The sequence below is a fragment of the Monodon monoceros genome, unplaced genomic scaffold (assembly GCF_005190385.1).
Source record: "Monodon monoceros isolate NGI ecotype Baffin Bay Population unplaced genomic scaffold, NGI_Narwhal_1 Super_Scaffold_18, whole genome shotgun sequence".
Classification (NCBI taxonomy): Eukaryota; Metazoa; Chordata; class Mammalia; order Artiodactyla; family Monodontidae; genus Monodon; species Monodon monoceros.
Window position 1 is genome coordinate 23,623,016 of NW_021703774.1, and position 12,631 is coordinate 23,635,646.

Sequence of the window (12,631 nt, forward strand, 5' to 3'; positions counted from 1 at the left end):
AAGATTCACCATACCCATTACTAAACCAGTATCTACCATATATGAATAATTTCAATAAATCAAAAGATGACCAAACAGGAAAATGAGCAAAAAACATGACCAGGTATTTCACAGAAGAGGAAATATGAACGATGAATAAACATACGAAAGATTATCAGCAACACTGTTAATTGGGGACATGCAAATGAACACGTCAATGAGATATCACTTTATAACCATAAATAAATGGTTATAAAACTATGAATTCTGACAACGGTATGGGTCATTAAGAACTCTTATATACTGATGATGGGAGTGTCAACTGGTACAATTACTTTGGAAAATAATTTGACACTATCTTGTAAAGTTGAACACGTGCATTCTCCATGTCCCATCAATTTCGTTCCTAGGCACGTGACTTAAAAGAAACTCCTGCACATACGCACCTGAAGACATATATGACTTCTACAGCAACATTCATAATAGCAGAAAGCTGGGAAATAATTCACATGTCTGCTAATCAGACAAATAAATTGTGATCTATTCACCCAACAGAATATTTTACAGTAGTGAAAAGCAATGAAATATATATATGTGTGTGTACATATATATATAGTACATGTAACATGGATGAATCTTAGAAACAGTAAATACATTAAGATAGGAAGGCAGAAGATGATATACAACATAACATTTTATTATCTCAAACACAAGCAAAACTGAACAATATATTGTTTAGAAATATTTAAATATACAAAAAATTCTGTATTTTAAGAAAAGCAAGGGAATGATAAACACAATAATCAGGGTAAGGGAAAAATACACAAGTAGATTCAGTGAAATTGGTAATGTTCTGGCTCTTAAGTTAGGAGGTGAGTTCACAAGTGATCAGTTTATTATTATGCTTCATAAAGATCATACATTCTTTTATATATACTTCAAAATTCACATGATAAACATAAAAGGGAAAACTAATTGTAACCAGCCCGAATTTATAAACGTGAGGACCATATTTAGTTGTTTTATAAAATGTGGCAGCATTTACAAGAGCTTTTCCCACTGCTGTTATGGTTTAAAATTGGGGCAGATTTTGAAATAAGATCTTGGTTACTTTCTTTTACCCATTCTTCTAAACCCTGCCCTGCAACTAATGACACATGCTGCATATACTTACATGAAACTATTATTCTTCATTGCTGCAAAACAGCCATTCTATACTCGTAAAAATTCTCTTTATGTTATCATAGGGAAATGTTAAAGGAAAATATTATATTTTATTAGGAATGTGTGAAACCCTTATTTTTTAATCATGAGATGCTTATACAGAGCATTGGTTCTAATTTTAATCACTTTTCTAGCCCATGAAATTTGCCCTCACAGGATTAAAATTGCATACCATTATGTGATAAACAGTAAAATTACAAATAATATACTCCTTCAGAGCTCCTTAAAGTGGAAGATAACACTGACATTTTAAGCTGTAGAATATATTCTAGTTGTTCATTATTATAATAATCATACGTTATATAGTGAAACAAAATGTAATAAAAATAATATGGTGCTGAGCTACCTGTAAAATTAACCAGCTTGATTTTTCTTTTTTTTTCTACTCTTAGCTAAGTCCCAGATTACCAATTATGTTATTACATGTGACAGAAAATGCTAAACTAGTGAAAGCTAGCTAAATAGTCATATTAGTGTTTCACTTATAATCATTTGTTCACTTAGCTCATTTTTTAGTGTTAAATTACCTTTTTGAGTGAGAGAGTCTGAATCCATTCCATGGAGTTCACATCAAAGATATCAACTGCATTTTCACTATACACTGAGAGATACGGTGCATTGTAACCTGGGAGGTGGGAAGGAGAAAACAGCTGGCTGGTTACTTTTAACTGCTAAACCCAAAACATTTTGAAAGATCTATGCTAAAGAAGTGTAGAGTGGAATCCCACCAAAATCCTATTGTTAACATACAGTAGCCACATCAATACATTTTTGAAGTTAAAAAAACCCCGTAAATCATAAATGAAGAGGCTTTAAGGCCATTATAATACAGTAGGAGTCTGTTAACACCAAGAGTATATTATTCTCTTGCCCCATACTAGTTCTATAAAGGAATTTCATTACATTTTAAGTAACTGATTCCTAAAGTAGTTAAACAACTTATGAAGTAGAGAAATCTTCAGGTAAGAGTTATGGTCACATTTATCAAAGTATAATAAAGCATCTGGCACAGGAGATGCTCAATATATACTTACTGAAAGAATGAACATCAATAAATGGTGACACAAGCAAAGAAAGATTAAATGATTTACCTAAGCTAAGGTCATGAATTAAATTTTTGGCAGAGCTATTCATAAAAGCCAGATATTCTAATTCTTATTCTAATTCCAATTACCACTGTACAATTCACATAATACTTTTCATTTCTGACTAGGATTCATTCTAAATATGATGCCATAGATAAGAGTATAAATTTCAGAAGAAACAAAACATCAAGAATAGTTAAGTCTGGGTAGGTAGAAGTATTTTTCTTTTGATCTAGATTTTCTAATTTTTCTGTAATAAGTATATATGGCTCTCCTAAACTTTCTTATGTTGAACTTTTAAACTTGACTATACTCATACCCACCATTCCTCCTATCCTGTTGCAGTGGAAGAGGTTTTACTCCTCCTGTTCCAAATCCTTTCCCCTATATTCTGACTTCCATCCTTTTTGGCCTCTTGGGGATCTTACTCTATTTCCTGTATTTACCATATAGTCATCAACCTTTCCCTGGCTCCCTAGCGGCTATCTCCCTTCGGCATTTAAACATGCTCAAAGTATCTTCCACTAAAAACAAAATGTGTTGGATTAGATATTCCTCCTACATGCCTCTACGGAACTCTGTACTTCTGCTATCAGAGCACATATATTCTACTGCAACTTGTTTTGTCAGGAATCCATTCGACTGCATTCATGCTCTGTGAGGGTAAGACTGTCTATTTTGCTCAATGTTATATCTCTTACAGTAAAATGACACATAATAAGTATTCAATAATTTATTAATACCTTAATGTTTCTTGAACGTATCTACCTACCTAGATAAAAATGTAAAAGTGAATAACTTTTCAAATACTACATCATACCTTCACATAACTGATTAAATAATTCACTAGGTAACCACTTCTCTAGAATAAGTCCTATGAGCTATTAGTGCTCACAAGCACTATATTTGGGGGGACCATGAAGATAACTCCTTAGGGTTATTTCAAAATACAATAATATGTGTTAAAAATCTATCTAAGTAAAATATTGCATAGGAAGGTTAGCTTTAATTATGTTCCTGTTAATGCTGACCCTGTTGGCCTAGGTCTTAACTACATATGGTTAGTTACTTTACATAAAACATACTTGATACTTAGGAAAAACCTCAAAGATGACTTAAAAAACAACCTGTTATTAACAATGAATACATAAAGGAGATGAAGGAGAAGGAAAAAGAAAGAAACAGCAAGATAAGACAGCGAAAAGTAAGAGAATCTTACAACAAGAGGAAGGATTTGCTGGCCACATCAATTCCTGTTGTCTAGATCTTCGGCCCTGACAGTCAGTATATATCCCAATGCTGTTAAAACACAGCAGATATTCTTTACTGGAGATTTCAACTGCACAGATGGCATCCATTGGTTGATGTGCAATAAATGAGAGTGTATGGTCATTTGAATGGAGCATACTGTATGGACTTCCTTCTCCATTCAGGGGGTATCTTAGAAATCCAGACTGGAATCCCACACAGAGTTGTTCACTGAAGATTGCCATCCACTGGACATTATATGGGACTTGAATTTCCTTAAATTTTCTGTGACGGGTCTTGCTCTGAAATAGTTCATAACAGAGGACCTGCCTTTTCATAGCCACACACAGGCATGTAAGAGCTCCATGACGTACTTTTCCAGAAGTTATGGTTTGACACCCTTTAGTTTCTGCCAATTTATAAAAATCAGTCTCTCGCCCATCCAAAGCTGACATAGGAAAAAGTCGTACATGACGATTTCGTCCTGAGATCACAGCGACAAGTTGATCATTTGGAATGAGTTCAATCTGATGAATCTTCTTATTGTCACCAACTCTAATAATTTCTATGCAAAGAAACAATAATAAATCAACTGCAAAATATTTTGTTTACCTATTAATTATATCCCAATTATACTCAAAAGAATATGTCAACTTATAATAAAGACAGAGATACACACAGAAAAAATGAGAGATCAGAAATCATATGGAGAAAGATGAAGATAATTACAGCCATTATAAGATAATTTAACCTATCTATAGTAAGGTATTAAATTTAGCACTGAGATTTCTGGCAGCCATGGCAAAGAGTTCCTATGTGATAAAGCATGCCAGATCTTTAAGAAAAACCTCTTTATTCTCACCAAATCCTAGGGAAGTTTACCATGGGGTTACTATTTTTAAAAACTGAGTAACTCATGTTTCACTAAAGGTATTTCTTTGGGTAACAAATTAATGAAGTTTAAATGCATTGTTTTCCCATGATCTAACTTGATATAAAGATAGAACTTAGAACACTGTATTCAAGAATGCTAAGTTAAATGGGTTCCTTTTTATTTCACCCAGTATTTAATTTCTCCCTAAAAAGAAATCTGTTGTGTTTAACTGTGGGATAAAAGACCCCAACAACAAACACATTTTAATGACTGTTACCACTCCTAGTACTGTTAGAACTATGAAAAAAATCAAGTTGCATTTTTCTTTCATGTACCATCTTTAGAAATGCAATCTGAGTTCACACAGCAGAACTGTAAATAAAATGACACAAGAAAGACAATACACATGGAAGTTTTAGAACCCAGATGGATTATAAAAATTAAAAAATTATCTTTTGACTTATAAACGTATCCAATTAGGCCTGGAAAATTTCAATTATAGAATAAATAAGAGCAAATCCTGCTCTTTTTAGAATTCAGAGTCTGTAGGTTAGAATACTCTATCAATAATATTTTCTCCAAAATAATTTTCTCTTACCATCTTTGGTGACATGCACAACAAATAACCCTTCTTCATTCCCCAAAGCTATTCTTTCATGATCTATATAAGACATAAATATAAAGTATTTTTATTAGGTAGAAACTATGTAAATTCATAGAATAAAACAGATAACAAAAGAAATTTGGTACAAAAAACCAAATAAATAAAATAAACAATTAAAAATGCAATAACAATTTGCACTATTAAATTTCCTTTCAGATTACTGTGGTAAATATTATCTCGTGTCTTTTTTTAATAGAACAATCATTAGAAAATAATTTATATCAATGCTTATAAAAAGATATATCTTTTTTTAATAGAACAATCATTAGAAAATAATTTATATCAATGCTTATAAAAAGATATAAATGTTTATTCAATAAAAGGTGAAAGAAAAAAACCCCTAGTTTGTTAGCACCCTGTGTCCAGTTCCATTTCTTGTTTGGGGAGGGAAAAATTGTGCAAGGCATTTGAACCCTACTCATCAAACTTTTCATTATTTACTAGAAAGTAACAAAAGAGTGGGCAGTGTACGAAAGAATATAGCGAAAATTTAACCCTCCAGACAGAAAAGCTGCCATTTTTGAGGGCATATTATATATGGAACACTCTGTGTTACACATTCCATCTTATTTAAACTTCACAGTAACCTTTGCAAGGTAATTAGTACCTACATTTTACATAGGAAACTTATGCTTTATGAAACGGCTTATGCTTTAAACAACTTTTTCTAAGTCACACAAGCAGAAAATCGATTCGTTAATAGGTTAATCTTCAGCATTGTTGCTTTTTCAGAAGAAAATACATTTGAAAAGTATATTTATTCTTGTTTACTGAAAAATAAAGTTCTAATATGGCCTCATGCATTCAATAAACATTTACTGAGCATCTGTGATATAACACATACAATGTCAGACACCGGGATTCCTAGATGAAAACCAGTCCCTGCTGACAAGGTATATTAGTAAACAATTATAACAAGATAAATGTTATGAATTCATACCTATGATTGCAGCTGCCTGGGTCGTTTTAATGAGGGGAAGAGTGCTGTCATAAGCCTCTTTAGGAACATACACTGAGCGGTCTCTGAATTTGTTTTTCTTCAAAATCTTGTGCAATTCACTCAGCACTCCCACCCATTTACTCTTCTCATTCTCGCTATCTGCTAGCATCAGGATTGAACATTTGTTATTAGACGCTGAGAGCTGGGAAGCTGTGACCTAGAACAATTTAATCAAAATTCATGACATCAGCAAACAGATACCTTTTAAGCCAGTTTTATACTGATGCTAGTTCGCTTAGCACTAGCCAACAAAATGAGCATTCATTAAGTGATACCTTTAACAGAGTTTAGCTATTCATAATCAGAAGAATAGTTTTAGCATTAGAATTCATGACAAAGGTAGTAGATACCGTTCTAAATGTTAGTGTCATTTGTATTTTCTTTGCTGCAAAGTGCAAGAATACTATCACTAAAAAATCCATTACACACAGTCATATAACAACAGCAACTGACATTTATTGAGTAATTACTGGGCACTGATCAAAGCACTTTGTAAGTATTAACTCATTTAACTCTATCAACATCTTTACAAGGTAGGTATTGTTATTATATTCTGATTTTATATATGAAAAAAGCTGTGATGCAGATAAATTCATTTCTCCAAGGACACACAACTAGACTGGAATCCTGTGTCCACACTTGTAAGCACTACACTGTACTGATTTTCAACTTGTTTTAAAAAAGTCAAAAATACTCGGAAGTACTTAAGATTCTCTATTACTTCATAACAATAACTCATCTCAGGGAAAGACCAGATCACTTGAGCTAGTATTTAAATAAAGGTTTATAATTATACAATGACACTATAATCAGAACAGAATTGAATTATGTATATATGGATCCTTTATTAAAAGTAATTTAAGCAGCAGTGACAATAAAATCCCACAATTAGAATCAGTTAAGATAAGTGGGCCTCTGTAGGATCCCTTGGTACTGGTGAGAGAATAGCTGTTGGTCTAGGAACTGAAAGACTAAGTATGATCTTTGTCTGACCTTCCTCATATACAAGATTCATAGACAAATACAAAGCATATAGGCATACCATTAAGGCAACAGTGCTTTTTATTAACCTCTATTACCTTAATTCACCAATTCGAGATGGCCCTGTATTAGACAGCCTCCAAAGATGGCTACCAACAATTCTTCTATGGAATCCCACTCTTCTTATCAAGAAATGCAGTCTATTTCCCCTTCTCTTAAATCCGGGCTGACCTCATGACTTGCTTTGGCCAACAGAATGGAGAAGGGTTATTATGCCTGTTTTGAGCCTAGTCCTTAAAAGGCCTGGCAGCTTCCTCTGCTCTCTTGGAAGTCGGTCATGGAGAGCTCAGCCAGACTAGTGGATGATTAGAGACCACGTGGAGAGAGTTCATACAGAGAACTGAGGTGGCCCAGTGAACAGCCAAGTACCAAGGCGAACAGCCAGCACCAAGGCCCCAGATGTGAGAGTAAGGTCATTTTGGATATTCCTGCTCCAAATGAGCTGAATGCAGTCACACGAGTGCCCCCAGTTGACACCAGAACTGTATACCTGAAGGACCCACAGAATGGTGAAAAATAAACCACTGTTGGCTTAAGCCACTACGTTTTGGAGTGGTTATTACAAAGCAATAGAACTGAAACATACTAACTTTTTAAATGAGATCTTAAAGAAACTTCTATTTTTTAAAAAATTGAGAAATCTCATGCTTATTCATTTTTTCATGTTGTAGTGCTTATCTGAAAATTGAATTGTGACTCAAAAATATTATCCAAGAGGAAATCTATTTTAGAAGCCATATATTCATGCTTTCTTTCTTTTTTTAAACATTTATTTTATTTTTGGCTGCATTAGGTCTTTGTTGCTGTGCGCAGGCTTTCTGTAGTTGCAGCGAGCTGGGGTTAATCTTCATTGCAGTGCGCGGGCTTCTCATTGCGGTGGCTTCTCTTGTTGTGGAGCACAGGCTCTAGGCGCACGGACTTCAGTAGTTGTGGCACGCGGGCTCAGTAGTTGTGGCTCACAGGCTCTAGAACGCAGGCTCAGTAGTTGTGGCGCACAGGCTTTGCTGCTACGTGGCATGTAGGATCTTCCCAGACCAGGGCTCGAACCCGTGTCCCCTGCATTGGCAGGAGGATTCTTAACTGCTGCGCCACGAGCAAAGCCCTATTCATGCTTTCTATTGGTCTTTTACTAATTAAATATTTACTTGGCACAAATTGTCCATAAGATTTGGTTCTATTCCAAATAAGTTTGTGATCTATATAGAAAGGCAAAACGTATACTCATAAAAAGCGAATAATTCAGTGATCAAATTACAGCACACATACTTACTCTAAATATACAGGGTATGTCTTTTCGACTTGCGTGAATAACATCAGAAGCCAAGACTGAACTCACAGAAAATTCTTCATCCCTGAAGGAAAAGTTAAAAGTCAATGGAAACAGTAAAAGTCAGTGTATGTGGGTATGTGTGTGTGGTTTTAGGCATGTACCCAAATAACACATATGAAGCAATCCTTAAAATTTAATTACATAAAACATCCAAATTAAATTTTTAAAAATTCTGAATTTTCTCCCTTTGTAAATTGATAGTGCCAAAAGTAATTTATCAAGAGTAATTTAACAGTGCCACATTATACAAGAGTTAGAAATCATTTCTGGATTACTCGGAGTCAAAAGGCCAGTAAGTACAGATGGATTCGAACCCTGGTAGGTCTCCAGGGTCTCCAGTAGACTGCACCCTCTTTCCTCTCGTAATACATCTCAAGTGCCTTCAACACAGCTCATCTGACATTTTACTGTTCCTTCAACACCTAAGACAGATTTCCTCCACAACAATTTATTCCTTGTGACTTCCTTAATTTGGTTATTGGTACCATCATTCTCTTGGTCTTAAAGACTTGACATCTTAGTCTTATCTTTGATTCTTCTCCCTTAGGAGGTTCTGTCAAATTTTCCTTGCTGATATTCTAGTATTTCTTGCATCTGTTCCTTTATATTCCATATTTGTGGGGAAGATAATGTGTTTGAAATGCTGGTATGAAATGCCAATGTGAGCCAGAGCTAGAAATTCTAGTTTTGAGCACTGGAGAAAGACCTGGACTGGAGACATATGTCCGGGAGTCGTCAACACAGAGGTGACGGCTGAAGCTATGGCAGTCGATAAGATCACTGAGGGAGAGCGTTAAGGGAGTCACGAGAAGAGGGTAAGCAGAGCACCCCAAGGGGCAGGGGAAGAGTCTCAAAAATGAAACTAGAAACATTCAAGAGGTATACTTAAATGTTCACTGATTCACTTTATATTCCAAGAGCCTGTTCGATTTTGAGATTTTTATTTCCCTTCCTCACATTGGAATTATACCTAAGCCTTTACTTTAGGTGATGATATGAACATTACACACATTAGACTCCAGTACCCCAGCAACCTTTAAACTGGTCTTTTGGTTTCAAACGTTAGCTTCTTCTCCCTGACCCAACACACATCAACCTGTTCTATAACTACACCTTATTTCATATTTTTAATTATGTTACGATTGCAATATTAGTAAACGAGAAAATTAACATTAAGTTAGATTTAAATAAAAACATGGCAATGCAATTAGAAGAAAAATCACACACTTTTCATTCCTATGTTGCAAAGATACAAATATTTTCACCTTCACAAACTTACCTCATGTCAATCACCTGACTGACTACGACACTGGGCTGAGAAGCTTTTCCTTCAGCAATATCGTACAGAAAGAGTTTGAAATCACAAACTACAGCCAGTGCTCTCTGCCATCCTTTCTTCACTCCAGCTGGCTTAGGGATCTTAGACAGGCAAACAAACAAACAAACAAAACAACCTAAACTGAAATGTCAGTCAGAGCCCCTTTAATTACATATGTAACTGCATGATGAAAACCTAAAGACAGTGTGCACGTGTTATAAGTCTGCCACTGTGTTTGGTAAAGTAGCAGATGGTACACATACATCATTAATAACATGAGAAAGTGTGATAACACATTCTTCAAACACTGATTAACATTATATTCTGAAAAAAACGTTAATGGTACCATTTTAATTTTCTCTAGTGATTCATTAAAATAACATTCATGGATTTCTGAGTAGCATAAAAGCCAAATTTGGTAGTAGGACGAAAAGCAGCTTACACTTTAAATATTATTCAAGATTACAAGTAAGATTATGTCTTGACAATATCTCATACTTCATAAGCATATGCCACCTCTCCAGCAAGATGAAGAGCCAGACTCCTTTATGGGGATTTCAACATCTGTTCATTACAATACAGGGACAGTACAGAAAATTTTGAGACGTTTTGGAATTTATTCTGAGCAAAAGCTAGGTTTTTGTTTTCAGATCATTACTCTGAATGAAGCAAAACTGTTAGATGAATTTTATTCACCTAATTTTCTGTCAAGGACTGTGTTTGTAAGGTGACTTTCTTTAATTCATTAATAAGCCTTAAAAGGTTAATCTAAACCCAACCTAATCATACTTACCCTGACATGCCCTTCATATGCTGTTCCTATTCCTTTCTGTGGATCTATACCCAGGGGGCCTTTTGTCTGCTCAGGAGGAACTGGACAAGCAGTTGGAGCTTTGTTTACACAAGTTATGTGACATGAAAATCCACACGCTTTCGGAGGGGAAAAAAGAAACAGTGTTCAATAAAAATTCGTTTTTACAAAGAGAAAATTCACTGAGCACTCATTACATGCAGTGCCATGTTAAATGCATGCTTACCTCTGATTTTATTTTAAACAGCTTGACAATATTTTTGTCATTTGGGGAGCTGATTCATTTGCTCACCAGTAAGAATTTCAGTGAGAAGTAGTACATACTTTTTTATTACTGTAATATGTAATATTAGCGTTCTGTGTTAACACTAGTGATCAAAATGAAAAGCAAATAGATGGGAAAAAAATCTAACCTTGCAAATAAAACAACTGTTTTAAACTGAATTCTTAAAAGAGTGGCTTCTGTAGTTTTCTTTAACTCTTCATCTCACTGCAATTTGGTATCTGACCTGAAATCTCTCTTGCAAGAGTTACTGATGGATGTTAAATTACCTGACATCTTTTCAATATCTGGCAAATTTTACCAATCCCTCTTTTTGAAATTTAAATTGTTCAATGATTAAGAAGGTATAATTTAAATTTTAGGAGTTACTGATATTATTGTATATAGTTAAATTACTACTAAGATAATAATAGTAGTTAACTTTATTGAGTGTTTTTAATTTTTTCTGTAATAATCTAAGAGCGGTAAGATCATCCCAATTTACATATGACTGGCCCTGGGTCACAGAACTTGTTAAGTGGCATTGCTGGAATTCAAACCCAGGCAGTCTTGCTCGGAGCCTGCATATGTAACTACCAATGCCATGATACCTCTTGATACGTAAATGATGAACTTGAGATTCTAAGACAAAATGATAAATAAAAATAAACTCTCTTCCACTGAGACTTGGTTGGTTGAGAATTAAAGGTTAAAATATTTAAAACAAACAAGCTTGTTGGGAGAGGTTACAGACTAAGAATATCTATTTAGACAATTGCTACTCTCAGGGGGATCCTGGAGAATATGTGGGAAGGAATAAAAGAGGAACTGAAGGGATACCATCATGGGAACACATACACATGGGAAAATGGATTGTATATTACAAATGGATATAAAACCAGCAGAGAGGCAAGAGGGACTAGTATTGACTGTCAAAAACGATTCATCTTCTGTAAGACAACTCATTCACTTCTAAGTAGAGTGTCTAACAAGTTACAATTTGCTTTAATAAGCAAAAATCTCTCTTTCAAGGGGCAATGGAAACAATAAGATAATTGTCCAATACTGGATCTAATTTCAACCAAGAAGAATTAAAATGACAGGAATCTTTAGAGGTTATAACCACATTATACATTTATGAAAGCCTGAGCAGAGTCCAATGTATCCCCACAGCTTTATAGGGTAGGCTGGTAGGCTGCAAAGAGTCAGTCTGAAGAAAAGACAGGCCCAATTTCATGGCAGGAGACCCTTAGAAGGGAAGAGAATTGGGAAGATCTCAAAAATTCCTACTAGGGAACTGCAAATGATTCTGATTCATAAAAAATGACAAGGGACCTAAAGCCAAGTAGCTGCCAGGATTCTTTCTGATAAACAGATTAAAAAGTCACATTTATAAGTACTGGCTGAGTTTCACAATGAGACAAGGCAAATTCTCTGCGTTGGGCTCAGACACACCTCCCTAGTCAATGACAGAGGCTATTCCTTCTCAGATTACTTTGTTATATCTTTACCTTTTACCTCCCCTTAACTATGTTTTCCAAGGCTCTGTCCTCATACTTGTTCTCTTTTTACTCTACATGTGTTTCCTGGAAAACATCATTCATATTCATCACTTCACACATTCATAACTCTCAAATCTCTACTTTTAAAGCCTGCCCATTTCCTTTTGCTCTAAACCCATGCATCTAAGAGACTAGTTAAGATAATGCAATCAGGATCTTCCACTTGGCTTGTGAGAACTAGCCGAACATAGAACCCTGATCCCCAGTGCCTAAGAAGCACAGAGCAGGCATTC

General features: G+C 34.9%; 1 protein-coding gene across 9 annotated transcripts in view; it reads right to left on the minus strand.

The window, feature by feature from the left end:
• The window catches only part of CDC42BPA (CDC42 binding protein kinase alpha), a 326,424-nt gene that overhangs the window by 21,669 nt on the left and 292,124 nt on the right, over nucleotides 1-12,631 (minus strand). For all 9 annotated transcript variants that reach the window (XM_029230868.1, XM_029230867.1, XM_029230860.1 and 6 more), the window contains 7 exons: nucleotides 10,557-10,693; nucleotides 9,725-9,864; nucleotides 8,386-8,467; nucleotides 6,015-6,231; nucleotides 5,009-5,071; nucleotides 3,508-4,101; nucleotides 1,731-1,828 (listed from right to left, as the gene is read on the minus strand). In XM_029230868.1, the coding sequence (XP_029086701.1) occupies nucleotides 1,731-1,828; nucleotides 3,508-4,101; nucleotides 5,009-5,071; nucleotides 6,015-6,231; nucleotides 8,386-8,467; nucleotides 9,725-9,864; nucleotides 10,557-10,693 (1,331 nt within the window). The remainder of the gene's footprint in view (nucleotides 1-1,730; nucleotides 1,829-3,507; nucleotides 4,102-5,008; nucleotides 5,072-6,014; nucleotides 6,232-8,385; nucleotides 8,468-9,724; nucleotides 9,865-10,556; nucleotides 10,694-12,631) is intronic.